This window comes from Mytilus galloprovincialis, chromosome 12, assembly GCF_965363235.1.
Source record: "Mytilus galloprovincialis chromosome 12, xbMytGall1.hap1.1, whole genome shotgun sequence".
Classification (NCBI taxonomy): Eukaryota; Metazoa; Mollusca; class Bivalvia; order Mytilida; family Mytilidae; genus Mytilus; species Mytilus galloprovincialis.
Window position 1 is genome coordinate 7,684,906 of NC_134849.1, and position 16,413 is coordinate 7,701,318.

Sequence of the window (16,413 nt, forward strand, 5' to 3'; positions counted from 1 at the left end):
TTTCTGATTCTGTTGTAGGAAAGGTTGATATTGGTCACTTTTGGCAAACTCTGAAATGTGTCTCCATCCACATAACTTATTTTATTCCTTGATAAGTCTAGAACTTGTAGATTAATTAATCCTTCAAAATTATTGTCTGTTAGTGTTTGAATAAGATTATTTGCCAGATAAAGCTTTTTAAGGAAACCCAGATTTTCAAAGACATTGTCAGTTGTTAAGTTGATATTATTTTTCTCTAAATTTAGAATTTCTAGTGCAACAGGTCCCTTGAAGTTAGATTTCATAATTGAGTAAATTTCATTGTTTGAAAAGTCCATAATCTTTAAATCGGTACAGTTCAGTAAAAATGCACCCCAAAGTTCCTTTAAGTGGTAGTTAGTTATCTCAATAGATTCCAACTCACTAATTCCAAGGAATAGAAAATCTTTGACAATTCCATTAGGAAGAGAGCCATTCTGAAAGACCAAATGTTGGACCGTTTTAGGAATCAGTTGAAACGCTCGGCTATCACTACATGTCACATCAGTCACATCTCCTAATCCATCCACGATACAATGGACACAAGACTGAGGACATGTTTGACCTAGTGCTCCTTGAAAAACACATACAGTTATAACCAATAGGCTCCAAAATGAATGATTTTTGTTCTCCATTCTGAGTTCTTTCTATTTGTTTTTCCCCAATATAGAATAGTTTACCTATGTTATGTTTGTATAACCAATATTCATAATTCTTCCTTTTATCCACAGTATTTTGATTTTGAGGTAAAAGACTATAGTACAGTAACAGTGTTTTGAACATATGCACAGATTCTCAATGTTTCCATGCAAAATAAATTGTCCAGGTTTGCACAGTACAAACTTGATGTGATGCACTACAGAACAGTCACATTTTGAATTGGTTTGATATTTCACAGTGTGAACTTATTTGTCTGAACCATCTCCAATTTCTTATGTTTATAACAGGGTGAACTTACTTGTCTGAACAAACTTTAGTTTCTCCTGTTTTTAACAGTGTAATCTAACTGGCCTAAATATTTTGAACTTACTTGTTTAAACAACCTCCAGTTTCTTTAGTTCATTACAGTGTGAAAATAGATGGACAAAAATATCAAACTCCAAAGGAAATTAAAAAAAACTTATAACAATTTTGAAAGTGTGATTTAAAAAAAATATCTGAAGAAATAACCATAGATAAATGGATGCATTTGATGCTTCATCCCAAATATAACAGAGTAATTACTATATATTAAGGAACAACTGCAGTTTTGTTATCAGCTTTATCATTAAAATATTCTTTTTTTAAGCTCATAACTCAAAATGAATCATTGCTCAAGTCAGCTAAAATTTCTCACAGGACTAGTGATACTTTGATTGCATCATTTGGTTTTTGTCTCCTTTGGCATAGCTCTTTTTAGTCATATTCCCAATGCTAAACACATACTGTTAACTTCAACATTAGAAATCCAGGTTTTACTGTATAAAAAACAGACAAGACTCTTGTCAAAATAAGGAGTCTTATATTTGATAGAAAGAAAAATGGTCATTCAAATTATCAATAAGTTTATTTACTGGTAAAGACTTCTTTATTCTTCGACCTGCGTCAACTGATAGACTTGTAAGTAAGTGAAGATAAGGTCAAAGGTTGACAAATTGTCTGATTCTTGTCAAATATTAGTTTGAATAATTTGTGTAGATATGAACCTATATGAATGGATTATTGACAATTAATCATCTGCATGGTTTGAAGGGGTAATCATTTATTTGTTGTTTATCATTTATTATTGATTGTGATTTGAAATTGTAAACTTATATACATGTTCTGATGTTCTAATGTATCGTCCAGGTTGATCTTTTGGTTTTACTCTATTAGGTCAAACTCTTAATGGATTAAAAAACAGAAACAGTTCTTTTCATTGCTGTACCATAATTATACTAATGAAGTTTAATTTTCTAGTTTGCAGTGTTTTACATTTGTAATTTTGAAGCCTTTAATAGATTACTATGTGATATTGGCTATAGTTGTTTATTTCTGTGTCATTTGGTCTCTTGTGAAGAGTTGTCTCATTGGCAATCATACCACATCTTCTTTTTTATATGTAAATTCAGTATTTAACTTACAATACAATTTTAGGATGTATTTGGCACAAAATCTTGAGTTCTCTTATCTTCTTCTTTAATATACTTATTTAACAGTTTTATCCCACCCCCAACAGAAAACAATTTTAGTTTAAAAACCCATATATATATATATATATATATATATATATATATATATATATATATATATATATATATATATATATATATATATATATATATATATATATATATATATATAAAGACTCTGTTCACACCAGCATTGTTTTAATTGATCCAAAAAAAGTCGGTTTATGTTCACAATATGTTTACTTCTAATGACGTTCTTATCTGAACCCTGCGTTCACACGAGAATTAAGAATACAATTGATATTACTTAATTACCCATGAAATAGTAAACAATACTGTATAAATAGGAATATTTAATCAAATTAATGTGCTGATACATACGCAGTACAAAAATAAAGTTATAATGTTTTACTTGAATTAGAAGTTCAAATATACCACTGTTCATAAAGTTTTCGTTAAGTTTTTAGCATTTTTATGTTGGTCATTTATTTTGTAATGAATTGCACGTGTAATTTTGCCGCCATTCATGTGCACAAATTATTTTCGTTTCTTTGTGTTAAATTCACATTTAACATTAGATCGGTTCATCTTAGATTGATTCAAACTGAATTATAAATTATATCTCTCTTGGTAGATCTTCAAGATCGATTCTATGTGTTCACATTGGGCTTAAATCGATCTTGGATGTACTGATCTAGATAAATTGGATCTAATTGTCCAAGTGTGAATGGGGTCATATACCCTGGAAATAAAAGCAGCTATCACAATATTTAAAAAGTAAGACAATTTTAAACCATAAAATCCCTACAACATTGAAAATTTTAAATATAAAAAAGTATTTAAAATTGAGAAAGGAAATGGGGAATATGCCAAAGAGACAACAACCTGACCATAGAAAAAAACAACAGCAAAGGTCACCAACAGGTCTTCAATGTAGCGAGAAATTCCCGCACCCAGAGGCGTCCTTCAGCTGGCCCCTAAACAAATATATGCTAGTTCAGTGATAATGAACGCCATACTAATTTCCAAATTGTACACAAGAAACTAAAATTAAAAATAATACAAGACTAACAAAGGCCAGAGGCTCCTGACTTGGGACAGGCGCAAAAATGTTTAAATGTTTGAATGTTTTTCCGGACAATTATTCACTATATTGTAATGTGTTCTCTGTCAGATTGATTTCACGTCTAACATGTGTTTTCAACAAGGTTTAACTTACTCCCAAAGTTAACATTTGTTTGTAAACCATCATCTGTTGTTAGTGTAATTGCCACATTGTTTTTATTGTGCTGGTTGTTATTGGTTACAGTCAGATTATTAGAGTCAGCCATCTTGTTCCTGGGAGGAATGTGATTTATGCCGGGTTCTATATCTATATGTGTTGATAAAGAATCACTTTTGGTCTCTTTCCTTTTAGGTTTTATATATTTGCCACACACTTTTTTAGCTGGTGTAATTTCATTCTGTATTTGTGTCTGAAATTCGTTTATCTTGCTTGAATCCATGTTTGAACATTCCTCAAGTGTTAGGACATCTAAAACTGTTTCTTCACTTTTCTTTTTGGAGTTATTTCCCTTTTGGACTTTTTTAGAATTACTATTTTGGTTGACCACATTTTTGGTGCTATTTTTATTTCTTTCACTGAGAGAATTGGCAAGCTTACCAAAAATGCTAGATTTTGAATGTTTTCCACTCTTGCCCTTGCTTTTGTTGGAAGATTTATTATTCTTTGAATCATAACTTCCATTGTCTATCGTATTTTCAACATAAATTTCAATTTGTTCACCGAGTGAACTTTCAGAGTTTAATCTTCCCCTATGTTTATGCTCATCACTAACAGATAAATCGTCTTTATTTTTAGGCTGACCCAAATTTGTACCTTCCTCCATGAGCAACACATCTTTTGTCTCAGACTGAGAGTTTCTCCGTGACAACGGCTGAAGCTGTTGAATCAGAAGTCGAATACTCTCTTTTTCGAAATCTTTCGAAATTTGTGACGCTGACTTAACTTTGATCCTTTTAACTTGTTTAACATCTAAGTTCTCCTCTCTTCTTGGTCTTGAAATGAATTTACAAATGAGGTAAAAGATTATATTAAGTCCTGTTAAAGTCATTAGAACGGAAAAGATTACTGTTGCCATGACGACATCAGACGAGGATGCTTTCATATACTTTAACTTGTCACTTTCAGACATTGTGTTATCTGTTGAATTTAAATCGTTACTTTTGGTAAATTCCAGTTAAAAATCACAAACACAACCATTAGACTTAGGTCCTAGATGTACGTATTTATGGATTAAGATAGAGATCGAGTTGTGCACATTATTTCAAGTTGACTGCATAGATTTTCACCTTATTTTAAAAAAAATCCAAATGTATAATTTTGCTGCAATGTCAGGGTATATTGATTGCACCCTTTAGATAAAAAGATCATCCAGCACAATATTTGATGTTTTCTAATTGATTTTCACTTTATTTTTTTTGAATATTTCGAGAAGTGTTAATATGCTACCATGCGGTCAGAGTATATCAAAGGCACCCTTTAGATTAAAAGATCATCCAGCACAATATTTTTACTGTACTAATAGATTTTTACATAATTTTGAATATATCCGAACAGATAATTATACAACAATGTCATGGAGAGTTATTGAACACATCCCTCACATTAAAATGTCATCATGAACTACATAGATGATATAGTTCTGTGATTTTGCATTGATTTAATTTCTCTATAATATAGGAGATCGGATATGTATTTAATTAAACCTTACACAACCCTAAACTTTAATAATTGTATTGCTAAGCTTGGCTTAATTAATAGACAACGCTTGCATGGATTCAAAGAATGCTATCGATTTTTATTGGTTTAAAAAATTGTTAAATGCACCGCTGACAAATTAAGTTAAAATTTTGCAATTATCTCTCGTTAGTTTTGGGTAACAATGCATGGTACGATCAGACTTAGAGATTAAAATTATCACAACATTGGAATTGTGAAGTGTTCAGTAAACTATAAGAATAAACCAAAATTCAATTTCTATGATAGCGACAGTAATTGTCTTGGCTGTATGTGATAGCGTTGTTTGAATGTCAGATTTCTATTATCGTTAATGCAGGCACTTACAAAATTATTTGCCATGCTTCTCCACCATTTTGAGGGGCCTGATGGGTTATTTTCATTCTTCGTGTTCGGCGCATTTTCGCTATAGTGATCCACTTTTCTACTACTTTTTTTTTTATTTTTTATTTTATCCGCGATCATGGAAATCTATTTTCTGTGAATCGTGATTGACAAAAAAATCAACTTGTGAATTGTGATGAGACCCCCCCAACACACACACACACCCCATCAGGCCCCTCCATTTCCATTTCTGCTCGATAAGTTTGATTAATCTATCGTGATCTTCAAACATGTCAATCAAGTCTGTTTAAACACTTTTACGTAATTTTGCATTTTTGTTCTAAACATAGATATGATGTTTATTCATCTAAAACTTATAAAACAATCATTAGACTCAGATCATTGTGGTGTCTAAATATTATCTTTTATCTCCCATATCCTCTTTGTAGAAATGTTTTATATTTATTTTAGTTCATTTTGGTTCTTTAGAATGGATTTTCTCTTCAGTTCATTTGTTATTGAGAGTTTAATGTTGTAAAATTGAGACCAAAGAAGATCTATCATTTGTATAACATAGATGGATCATACATTAAAAAATTAGGATTTTACACAATGTTATGTCTATTTATATATATGTGTGTGTGTATAAAGGCAATAGCATTTTCCAATCTCTTGGTGGATTTGAATGCCTTATAACCAGGGTATGACTCAATAGATTATTTCTCGAATTATGTCTTTCATGAGAAAAGATCGTCAATTAAGCACTCTTAAAGGCACACCTGTATCCCTGCACCTATTATAGTTTCAAGCATCTTCCCTATCGTCATTCTGTAGGGTAGTCTAGAAATAACTTTTGTTCTGTACAGTAATTCTGCAGGGTAGTCTAGAAATAACTTTTGTTCTGTACAGTAATTCTGCAGGGTAGTCTAGAAATAACTTTTGTTCTGTACAGTAATTCTGCAGGGTAGTCTAGAAATAACTTTTGTTCTGTACAGTAATTCTGCAGGGTAGTCTAGAAATAACTTTTGTTCTGTACAGTAATTCTGCAGGGTAGTCTAGAAATAACTTTTGTTCTGTACAGTAATTCTGCAGGGTAGTCTAGAAATAACTTTTGTTCTGTACAGTAATTCTGCAGGGTAGTCTAGAAATAACTTTTGTTCTGTACAGTAATTCTGTAGGGTAGTCTAGAAATAACTTTTGTTCTGTACAGTAATTCTGCAGGGTAGTCTAGAAATAACTTTTGTTCTGTACAGTAATTCTGCAGGGTAGTCTAGAAATAACTTTTGTTCTGTACAGTAATTCTGCAGGGTAGTTTAGAAATAAGTTTTCTTCTGTACGCATCAAACATTGTCAACCCTTCGCTGAACATGTGTTGGAAGTGATGTCTACATTTTGATCACATGTTGATTGGAGTCACATGACTGATATGAACTAACTAATTTATTGTTTCTGAGAACTGGGGTACAGATATTCACTGGTGAACTTGATAGATGTGGTGCTGCTGATCTTCCTGGGCCACCTGCGTACCTCCTTTCCCTCCCCTGTTTTTGTTCAGATTGATGTCACAGCCTCAGATTTTTAGTTGTATGTGTATGGTGTTAAAAAATCATTGAGAGTTGTCACATTGGCAATCATACCACATCATCTTATGTCGGTAGAAGACCTCCCGTAATATTTCTTAGAAGAATCAATCTACATTCAGTCATCTATATAATTAACACAGCATGAGTTAATTACACATGTCAAGAGATGAAAGGATCAATTGACTAATTTGAAAGCAAAAAAGTTTGTCAACTTTTTTTTTTTATAAAATCCATGTTACATGTATTTGTTAGTGTTACTATATAAAGGTTGACAAATGAGATATGCAATTTCCTTAGTGATTCTTGATCATTCATCATTCTTCTTGTCATGTGTCTGGTTCCAGTTCTTATTAGTGTTTGAGTGCATTTGTTTTAGTGGTCAGGCTTATTTTATCAAGTTTCCTTTCTTTCTTGTTTTGAAATGACTTGATGCCTTTTTTGGTGTGTCATTAGGTAGCTGTCTCAGTGACATATATTTTGTCCTGAACATGCATGACATTTTTCCCTCTGAATGTTAAACAACCAACAATCAATCATTCATATGTACCTTACATAACTTAAAATGTTTCATATTTGCTGCATTCTCTAATATAGATGGATTATTGACCGTGTGAAAGTTACTGTACTTGGACTTAAAGTCTGCTGTATTGATTTAAGAAAGAACACACAAGTTAAAATGCACTTGTTCAAATCAAAACCAAGACCTAGTTCAAACACTAAACATAAAAAAAAATGTGCTACTATGCGATATGGGCTTTGCTCATTGTTGAAGTCAGTACAGTTTAAGCAATATTTTATTCAAGTCCGTACAGTGACCTATAGTTGATAATTTCTGTGTTATTTTGGGCTCTTGTTGAGAGTTGTGTCATTGGCAATCATACCGCATCTTCTTTTTTATAGTCCATATCAGAACCAAGACCTAGTTTTAACACTAAACATAAAAAAAAGGTGCCAGTCCTGAATCAAAACCAAGACCTAGTTTAAACACTAAACATAAGGAAAAAAACTGCCTCGATCACTAAACATAAATAAATGTGCCAGTCCAGATTCAGAACCAAGACCTAGTTTAATCACTAAACATAAAAAAATAGGCCAGTGTCGAGTAAGAAACAAAACTAGTATAACTGGTATACATGTTTTAAAAGTGGCAGAGAACACCTAAAGGACAACCAACAATCAGAAGTTGAAGAAGGCACAGTCTCATGGCAAAAATAGAAGATGATCTAAAGAAAAGTAATTGTACATAGAAAACTGAAGACTTATTTAATGTGCCTTAGTAGCCCAAGTCAGTAACCTTTTCAATCAAGATAGATATTCTCTCATAGTAAATTTGTACTTGATGACACAACTTTGTCACTATGTTAAATGTACTCTTTTTAGACTTGTGGGGACGTAGTGCCTGATCTATGCTGTAGATTATTCTTCAATGTTGGAGACTGAAGGTTTATTTTGTTATGTCGTTGGGTTACTGTCTCATTCACATTAACTTCACGTCTGACTTAAGGTTGGGATATAGTAAAACTACAGTAACTGAATCACTTAAATTTAAAAACAGTTTATTATAAAATTTTAATAGATTTCATTGACTTAGTGAACTTTTACATTTGGAGACGTCCACTGGGCTTGGTAGAGCAACTTCAAAGTTCAACCTGTTCTTAAATTAAGAACAGTTGATCATTCAATTTTAATAGATTTCATTGACTTGGTGTACAATGACATTAGGAGACGTCCATCCGCTGGCTGACTTTAACGGTTGTAATTCATGATAAGTTTTGTCACTCAAGTTGTAATCTCTGTTGTACGTTTTCCTTCGAGCTCCTCGCTCCTTTTCGAAATCGTCACATTTACCAAAGTCATGTGTAACCATTGTCTCCGTCACAGATTTAATATCGCTGTCATCAAGTATTTTCTTTAACTTCTTTTCATTCAGATGTTTACGAATTCTCCAAACAACACAGAAAACTGGGGCCACTAGAATTGCCATGGTGACAATAATAACAATCATTACTCCAAAGGCTGTTGTTGACGGAGGTTCTTTTTTTATGACCTTTTCGATGACTTTCTCTTTATACGTGTTATTACCCACAGTTCCCTGTTCTTCGGGAACCCAGATCATTCTAGCAGCTACAGGTGGCTTTTTACCGAGACTTATGGGTTCGTCATGTAATAGTTGAGTCCATGTTGTAGTGGGTACCCTTGGTAGGGGTACTTTTACAACCTGCTGAGTTGTACTGCTATACGACATTTCTGAACTTTTTGGAGTTGCTACGGTTGCAGAAGTTGTTGTTGGTGTTGCTATGGTTGTGATAGATGCCAGCTTTTCAATTATCCGTTGTGTTCCTTGAACAGGCTTTGAAGTTGTTTCAATCTTTGCTTCCAATACTGGAGCCCTAGGAGTTATTGGTTCCCATGGAGGTGCAGGAATATTTTGAGCCTTTGGAGCCACTGGTCCCCAGGGACGTCCAGTGTTACTTGAAATATCTGGTACCCTTAGTTGTTGTCCATTATTCTCTAGGTTTTGTGATTGTGTCTGGGTACCAATAGATGGTGCCTTAGTACTTGGCTTATCAGCTATTGGTAAATTATCCCATATTGATCGATGTTGTTCATTGATGCCATTTGTTGACTTTCCAGTCAGAACTGTACTTCGAGTTTTGGGTAAACCTGCCTTTTTTGCTGACAAATCAAAACCTCTCAGTTTCCTTTGATGTTCAAGCTCTTTAGGTGATGAAGTTTTTTCATTTTCATTATGGACGCTGTCATATATTTCCCTTAGGATCATTCTAAATAAAGGTCCTTCAATCTCATATCCTCCACTTTCTTCACGCTCAATTTTCCCAAAAGGAGTCTCAATTTCATCTCCACCTCCTAATAGAAAACTGTCAACTATATCACTTATCATGGCTGGAGAAAGTTCAGATGCAGCAATCTCTTTTTGATTGGACGGATCTAGCCACACCTCCCTACCAGTAATTGGTGGAACTCTTGTTTTATTATGCCAAACTCCTCTTCCAGTAATGGAAGGTTGTATTGTTCTTCTGTCATGTGTACCTCTTAATTGTTCTTGACTGGCTGGAATCTCGGGAGAAACATGCAGCAGTCTTGGGTCAGTAGCTCCTGCACTAAAGGTTATCTCCCCTTTATCACCTGCTAGTTTACTTATGTTGTGGACAAGTGTTGCTTCTACTAATGCTTGTTCAGTTGGGTAAATTTGACCTTGACGAGTTTTATACCTGTTCCCACCCTCTCTAACAGGACTCCATGGCAATGCACCATTCTGTCTCATTCTTTCTCGAACAATTTGTCGTAGCTTTGTTTGATCTATGGGACCATTTCTTGAGGTCGATCTGGATATTGGGGAGTTTCTCAAAGCACTGTTTTCATTCTCCCTTTCTGTTTCTTGTTCCCGTTCTCTTTCATGTTCGACCTGGTTATTACCAGTCCATTTGGTTTGTTGTGATATTTCAATTGATTGGGTTTGTTGTGATTGCTTGATTGGTTGGGTTGGATCAGATGACTTAAACTTGCTTAAATCTAGTTGGCTGATGATATTATGTGTGTTAGATTGAGTTTCACTATTTGGTCTACTGGGAATTCTTTCTTTCTGAATACCTTTCCCTTCATTCTCTTCAAATTCAGATCTAGAAGGACTTCGCCAATTATTCGGGTATCTTTGATTTATCTGATTTTCATTGTTGGTTGAATAAATGTTTCTTTTGTCTTCACCTTGTCCCATTTGTTGACCTCTTTGCTGATTTAAAAATCTTTGATAATCTTCCATGTCTTGTTGTTGTCTTGGATTATATTGAGTGTTTCCGTATTGATACTGAGACATTTGTGGCAAGTGTTTTGACTCTGTGGGTTGATATCTATTTTGCTGATTAGCCCCGTCTTGTATTTCAGACATTTGTGGTAGTTGCCTTGGATCCCATGCAGCTGATGCCACTTTAGAATTAGATTGACTTTGTGTACTATCTTTTGGTACATTTTGTTGATAATAATTTTGACCATTCTGTTGCATATTATAATTCATATTGTTTTGATGATGTTCATTGTTTGTATCTTTGTAAGTTTGTTGTACATTGTGATTATTTGGTCTTTGTTGATATTTTATCTGTTGGGTCTGTTGTTGACCAAGGTCATTTGATCTATATCTTTGATGTATATCTTCCCCATAGTTATAAGTTGGAGGTAAATGTTTGACATTCCAAACTGCTGAAGGATCTTCTGTAGGCGAAACAGGACGAGGCGGCAGAGTTGTGGCAACAGTTACTCTGTTTTCTCTGCCTCTTTTTCGATACCATCTGTTTCTTAAATTTCCAGTTTCCACATGGGTTGTTTTTGTTTGAGCTCCATGTACAGAATGAAGATACGGATGAGGTTGAACATTTTGATTAACATTAGGTAAAGGCTTTTCAGTTGTTAATCCTATTAAATCTTTCTTTTGCTCGTTTGTCATGTGATTTGTGATGAGTTTGTTTGAAATGTCACCAAAACTTGAAGGTCGTAATGGCATTATTTTGTCTTTCTTCACAGAATTTTCTTTAAAGTTGCTACGTAATGGACCATTTCTTTGTTGATAAGGTCCTCTGTTTGGACCCCTGAAGTTATCTGTCGAGTTTGGGTTTGTCCATATTCGGACACTGCCTGGTCCGCCTGTATCTTTCCTTTGCAGTGGTCCATTGTATTGTGAACCTTGCATCCCATTGGGATTTGTCATTGGCGCTCTCATTTGCCCTGTCATACCAGGATGACCTGCCATTTGCTGTGCAAGTCCTGGATTAGCTGCCATCATATGTTTCATTGCTCGTTGTTTTTGTTGCATTTCCCAAAGGTCATCCAAACCATCAGGAAGGTCAGGATCCATCATTGGCATTCCCATGGGATTTCCCCCTGGAATCATCCCCATCATTCTTGAATCCATTGGATTTCCTCCTGGATTCATCCCAGGACCCATTCCCATTCCACCATTATTTAAATGAGTAGGAAGCATCTGTTGCTGGGAAAACTGGTTCCTTGTTGAAGGATAGTAGTGCTGGGACCTACTAGCTGGTCCTCCATGTTGTTGCTGTTGACTAGGGTTCCTTCCAGACTGGTCCACGTATTGATTTAGTGTTGGAGCCATGCCAGGTTGACTTTGACGGCTCCAGGTACCAGTGTTTGGATCAATTTGTTGCTGCTGTCTTCCATTGTTCTGGTTCCCATTTAGTGGTTGACCTTGCTGAGAATTCCATTTATTTGGCTGATTATTATTTTGGACTTGTCTGCCTCCTTGCTGACCTGGTTGACCATTCTGAGAATTCCATGCTCCCCTGCCTTGGTACATCTTCATCGGAGCATTCTTTTGTGTATTGGGTTGGTGTGCCTCTGATAAGTAGACATCTGTGTAGTTTGTACGCGTACCTGGAACATCAAAAGAAAACAAGATTGTTATCATACTTAAAATAAAACTTAAGTGTCTAATAACTTCTATCAAATTAAAATATATTCCTTTATGTAACCTTTCATTTTGTTATGTAATAGTCATGACATTCTGCTGAAAACACGATCAAAAGTTGTTGAAACATTTTATTTCTATGCACTTAAGATAACAAATGGTTTTGATTGTGGGGTTTATGTTGCAAAGTCTTTAGTTTTCTATCTTGTGTATTGTAGACAGTTGTTTGTCTTTTTGTCTTTTTATATTTTTGCCTTTTTGCCAATATAGTGTTGAATCAACAATTTTACATTAATCTTTTTCTAAATTTGAATTATAAACAAAAGTGAATAGGAATTGTGATAAATTTAAAAGATGTCAGATTTTAAGATTATGAATTTGTCTTTTCTAATCTTATATAAGTATAAACTGTGGACTACTAAGTAAATTTTCAATCAGAAAAGAGAAATTTGTTTTATGAGTTACAGATGTAGGTTTCATTGCTCATTTCAAGATATAAAATTGTTCTTTAAAAAATTTCAGTATTGGTGACCAGAAAAATTTGAAAAAATGAAAATAATATTGCTAGCAGGTTTTGCCCTTGCAATCACAAAATTTAAAGTCAAAATAAATTTGCTGTATGTATGGTGACTTTATTTAAATTTGTGTTAAAAGCAAGCGAAAACATAGTAGGATTCAATTAACCAGAAAATAATGCTGTAATATTAACGTATGTGAAATTAAACAACTGATGTCCCAGCAAAAATAAGTCAAGATTTAAGAGATACAGAAAAACAATGTCAACACATTTTGTAAAGGAAAAAGAAAAATAGAATAACTCTCTCTGTAAGAAAAAAAATATTTGACTTACTTTGTGGAAGATGTGTATCATTTCTTCTTTGCATGTTGTTATTAGTCCACTGGATATTGGGAGGATTTCTGCCATCACTATTTCTTGGGAATTCATAATTTTGGTATCGTCTATTATAAGCACTGGAATTTGTATCTTGTCCATTCACATTAAATGTCAAAATAGTAAATATCACAAAACTTAGAAAGCAAATCATCTTCCTTTTCAGAAATATAAGTTCATTTAAAATTCATTCAACTGTCATTGAAGCACATGTTATTTAGTTTCTGTCTCTCATACATTTGTCCTTCTAAACTTAATAAAAGACATTATAGTAATGAAAGAAAAAACTATTTGAACAATAATTGATGATCATGTGCTAATGTTCTGCATAATTACAGATTTGGACAAGCAACATGTTATTTTCTATTGTTACCTGGTGTTCAGGTGTATATGTAATGTTTTAAAGTGATATATTGTGAACTTTGATGTTCATCATCATAAATTAACTTATTGACATGAGATGTTAGTTTTATGGCTTTTTTTGAGAATTAAGAGTTATTAATTATTTTAATTGTTTGTTACCTGTATAGGTAGATATTTTACAGGAAAATAAGAAATATTATGATATAAGACTTTTTGAATAAGATAAAAAGGGAAATATTATAACATTTGTAAAAATGAATAAAATAAATGTTTATTGCAAAAGGAAAAATAATGTTTAAAAAATTAATACACATGTATAGAAATTATATGAAAAAATATGGAAATAAGACATTATTTGAAATAAAAAAGGAAATTAAATATAATAAAACTATCGGAAAAAAATGAAAATTTAAACCATTTATATTTTTATTCCAAATATTGTGTCTATTCAAATCTTCAACTTCATACTTTATTTGGCTGTCTGAACTTTTTTCTTTTTTGGATTTGAGTGTCACTGCATGAGTCTTTTGTAGACGAAACATGTGTCTGACATAAATACAAAATGACCCCAATGAGACCCACTCTCTATTTTGTAAAGCCCTCCTATATCCACCTAAAAGTAAAATCTGAATAATAAACTAAAATTGACACAATTCACATCTTTCTCGTATTTAGAAAAAAATAGGTACAGTTCTCTAATAGTGGCCCCACCATAAACTACTATATATGTTTGTGTTTTTGTAAATTTTTATGTGACAAGGAAAATAAAAATCACAAACATTTTTTGTACTTTTTGTAATAAAAACAAATAATTCTATTGTTACAAAATTAATTTGACAGGTTTCATAGTTTAACCACATAGTCATAATTATTTGATTATTTATAAAAACAAAGGAATAATTTATAATGTTATAAAATCTGCATTTTATGGCAAAAACTACAGTTTTTGTATTGTACAAGATACCTGTCATAAATCTATTATTTAAGAAACATGGGTAAATACAGGACATTTTATTTAGAAAAATATTCATAATGAAGAAAATAAAAAAAAGAATTTAAAAAACTGTTATGATCTTGGAAGACATTGATTCTTATGGTTTTATTTATTGTCTTTTGATGTTTTTGAAAACAATTTTTAAATTTTGACTTTTTCAGTCGTTTTTGTCTTATTGTTTTTGTTCCAACCCCTCTAGAGTCCTCATCTTTAGAGTGGTCTAGGTAGTCAAACTACTGTTTCATTAGCCTGTCAACACTTTGTTCAAAACCTGCACATGGCTGGTGATCCGATTCCTTAATTAATTGATTATGATTGTCAGTTTTCCTGACAAAGGTCGGTGGTTTTTTGTGGACACTGCAGATTCCTCCATTATTAAAAACTGACCCCACAAATTAGCACAATATAGTGCTTAAAATGGCATTAAACAAGATCGAACAATCAAACCCTTAACCTGACCCCTCAAACTAACCCTGGATGTTGAACTATTAAATATCATTCTGTTATTCTTTTATAAAAAAAATTGTAGCAATATGTACCAGAAAATGCAGAGAATATGTTTACTACATTAAAGCATAATTTTAATTAGTTTATGTTTTATTTTCAGGTTAGTGGGGAGAAAGCCAGCAAGATTAGTTTGGTAGATTTAGCTGGTAGTGAACGTGCTCAGAAAACTGGTGCTGTGGGGGACCGTCTCAAAGAGGGAAGCAACATTAACAAGTAAATATCTATAATTAAAAACTTATCAATAAGTGAAGAATGACATTCATTAAGTGTAAAACCAGACAAATCATGTTGTGTGCCATAAACATAAAAAAAGTAGATGTGGTAAGATTGCCAATGAGACAACTCTTCACAAGAGACCAAATGACACAGAAACAGTAAAAGAAATAGAACATTCATTTAATAGAACATCTCTCTCACATGCAAGCACAACATGAGGACACATTCTACGGCATCCACACAGCACGAGTAACAAACCTTTCATTAAATATATGACAGAAGATGTGACAAGATTGCCAATGAGGCAACTCTCCACAAGAGACCAAAGGACACAGAAACAGTAAAAAATAGAATTCACTGATACAATGGAATATGTAGACAACTCTCTCAAAAGCATTTTTGTCAAGCCTGCAACTTTTGTTGCAGAAAGCTCGACATAGTGATAGTGATCCGGCTGCAGCTACGGCGGCGGCGTTAGCTATCTTCTTAAAAAAGCTTTATATTTTAGAAGGTGGATGACCTTGATGCTTCATATTTTGTATATAGATGCCTCATGTTACGAAGTTTCCATCAGTCACATGTCCAATGTCCTTGACCTCATTTCCATGGTTCAGTGACCACTTGATAGAAAGTTCAGATTTTCTGTAATGTTGAATTCTTTCTTATTATAAGTAATAGGACAATTATATTTGGTATGTGCGTACCTTGCAAGGTCATGTCCATCAGACAGTTTTCACTTGACCTCAACCTCATTTCATGGATCAGTGAACAAGGTTAAGTTTTGGTGGTCAAGTCCATATCTCAGAAACTGTAAGCAATAGGGCTAGTATATTCGGTGTATGTCAGGACTGTAAGGTGTACATGTCCGACTGGCAGGTGTCATCTGACCCTGACCTTGACCTCATTTTTATGGTTCAGTGGTCAAAGTTAAGTTTTTGAGTTTTGGTCTTTTTATCTAATACTATATGCCATAGGTCAACTATATTTGGTGTATGGAAATATTTTATGATCTATATGTCAGTGGCACAGGTTTTATTTGAGAGTGACTTCATTTTCACGGTTCATTGTACAGTGTTAAGTTTTTTTGTTTTGGTCTATTTTTCTTAAACTATAAGTAACAGGTCAACTA

At 33.3% G+C, this 16,413-nt stretch overlaps 3 protein-coding genes across 9 annotated transcripts in view; 1 reads left to right on the forward strand and 2 right to left on the reverse strand.

The window, feature by feature from the left end:
• The window catches only part of LOC143053927 (kinesin-like protein KIF13A), a 175,486-nt gene that overhangs the window by 91,237 nt on the left and 67,836 nt on the right, over positions 1–16,413 (forward strand). For all 7 annotated transcript variants that reach the window (XM_076226727.1, XM_076226730.1, XM_076226731.1 and 4 more), the window contains exon 9: positions 15,169–15,281. In XM_076226727.1, coding sequence (XP_076082842.1) covers positions 15,169–15,281 — 113 coding nt within the window. The remainder of the gene's footprint in view (positions 1–15,168; positions 15,282–16,413) is intronic.
• Positions 2,330–5,290, reverse strand: LOC143054944 (uncharacterized). The gene has a single exon (XM_076228043.1). The coding sequence runs from the start codon at positions 4,361–4,363 to the stop codon at positions 3,356–3,358; it is 1,008 nt and encodes a 335-aa protein (XP_076084158.1). The 5' UTR covers positions 4,364–5,290; the 3' UTR covers positions 2,330–3,355.
• On the reverse strand, positions 8,415–13,497 carry LOC143053918 (uncharacterized). Its single transcript, XM_076226719.1, has 2 exons — positions 13,163–13,497; positions 8,415–12,278 (listed from the first exon to the last, which is right to left on the reverse strand). The coding sequence occupies exons 1-2, from the start codon at positions 13,356–13,358 to the stop codon at positions 8,560–8,562; spliced, it is 3,915 nt and encodes a 1,304-aa protein (XP_076082834.1). The 5' UTR covers positions 13,359–13,497; the 3' UTR covers positions 8,415–8,559.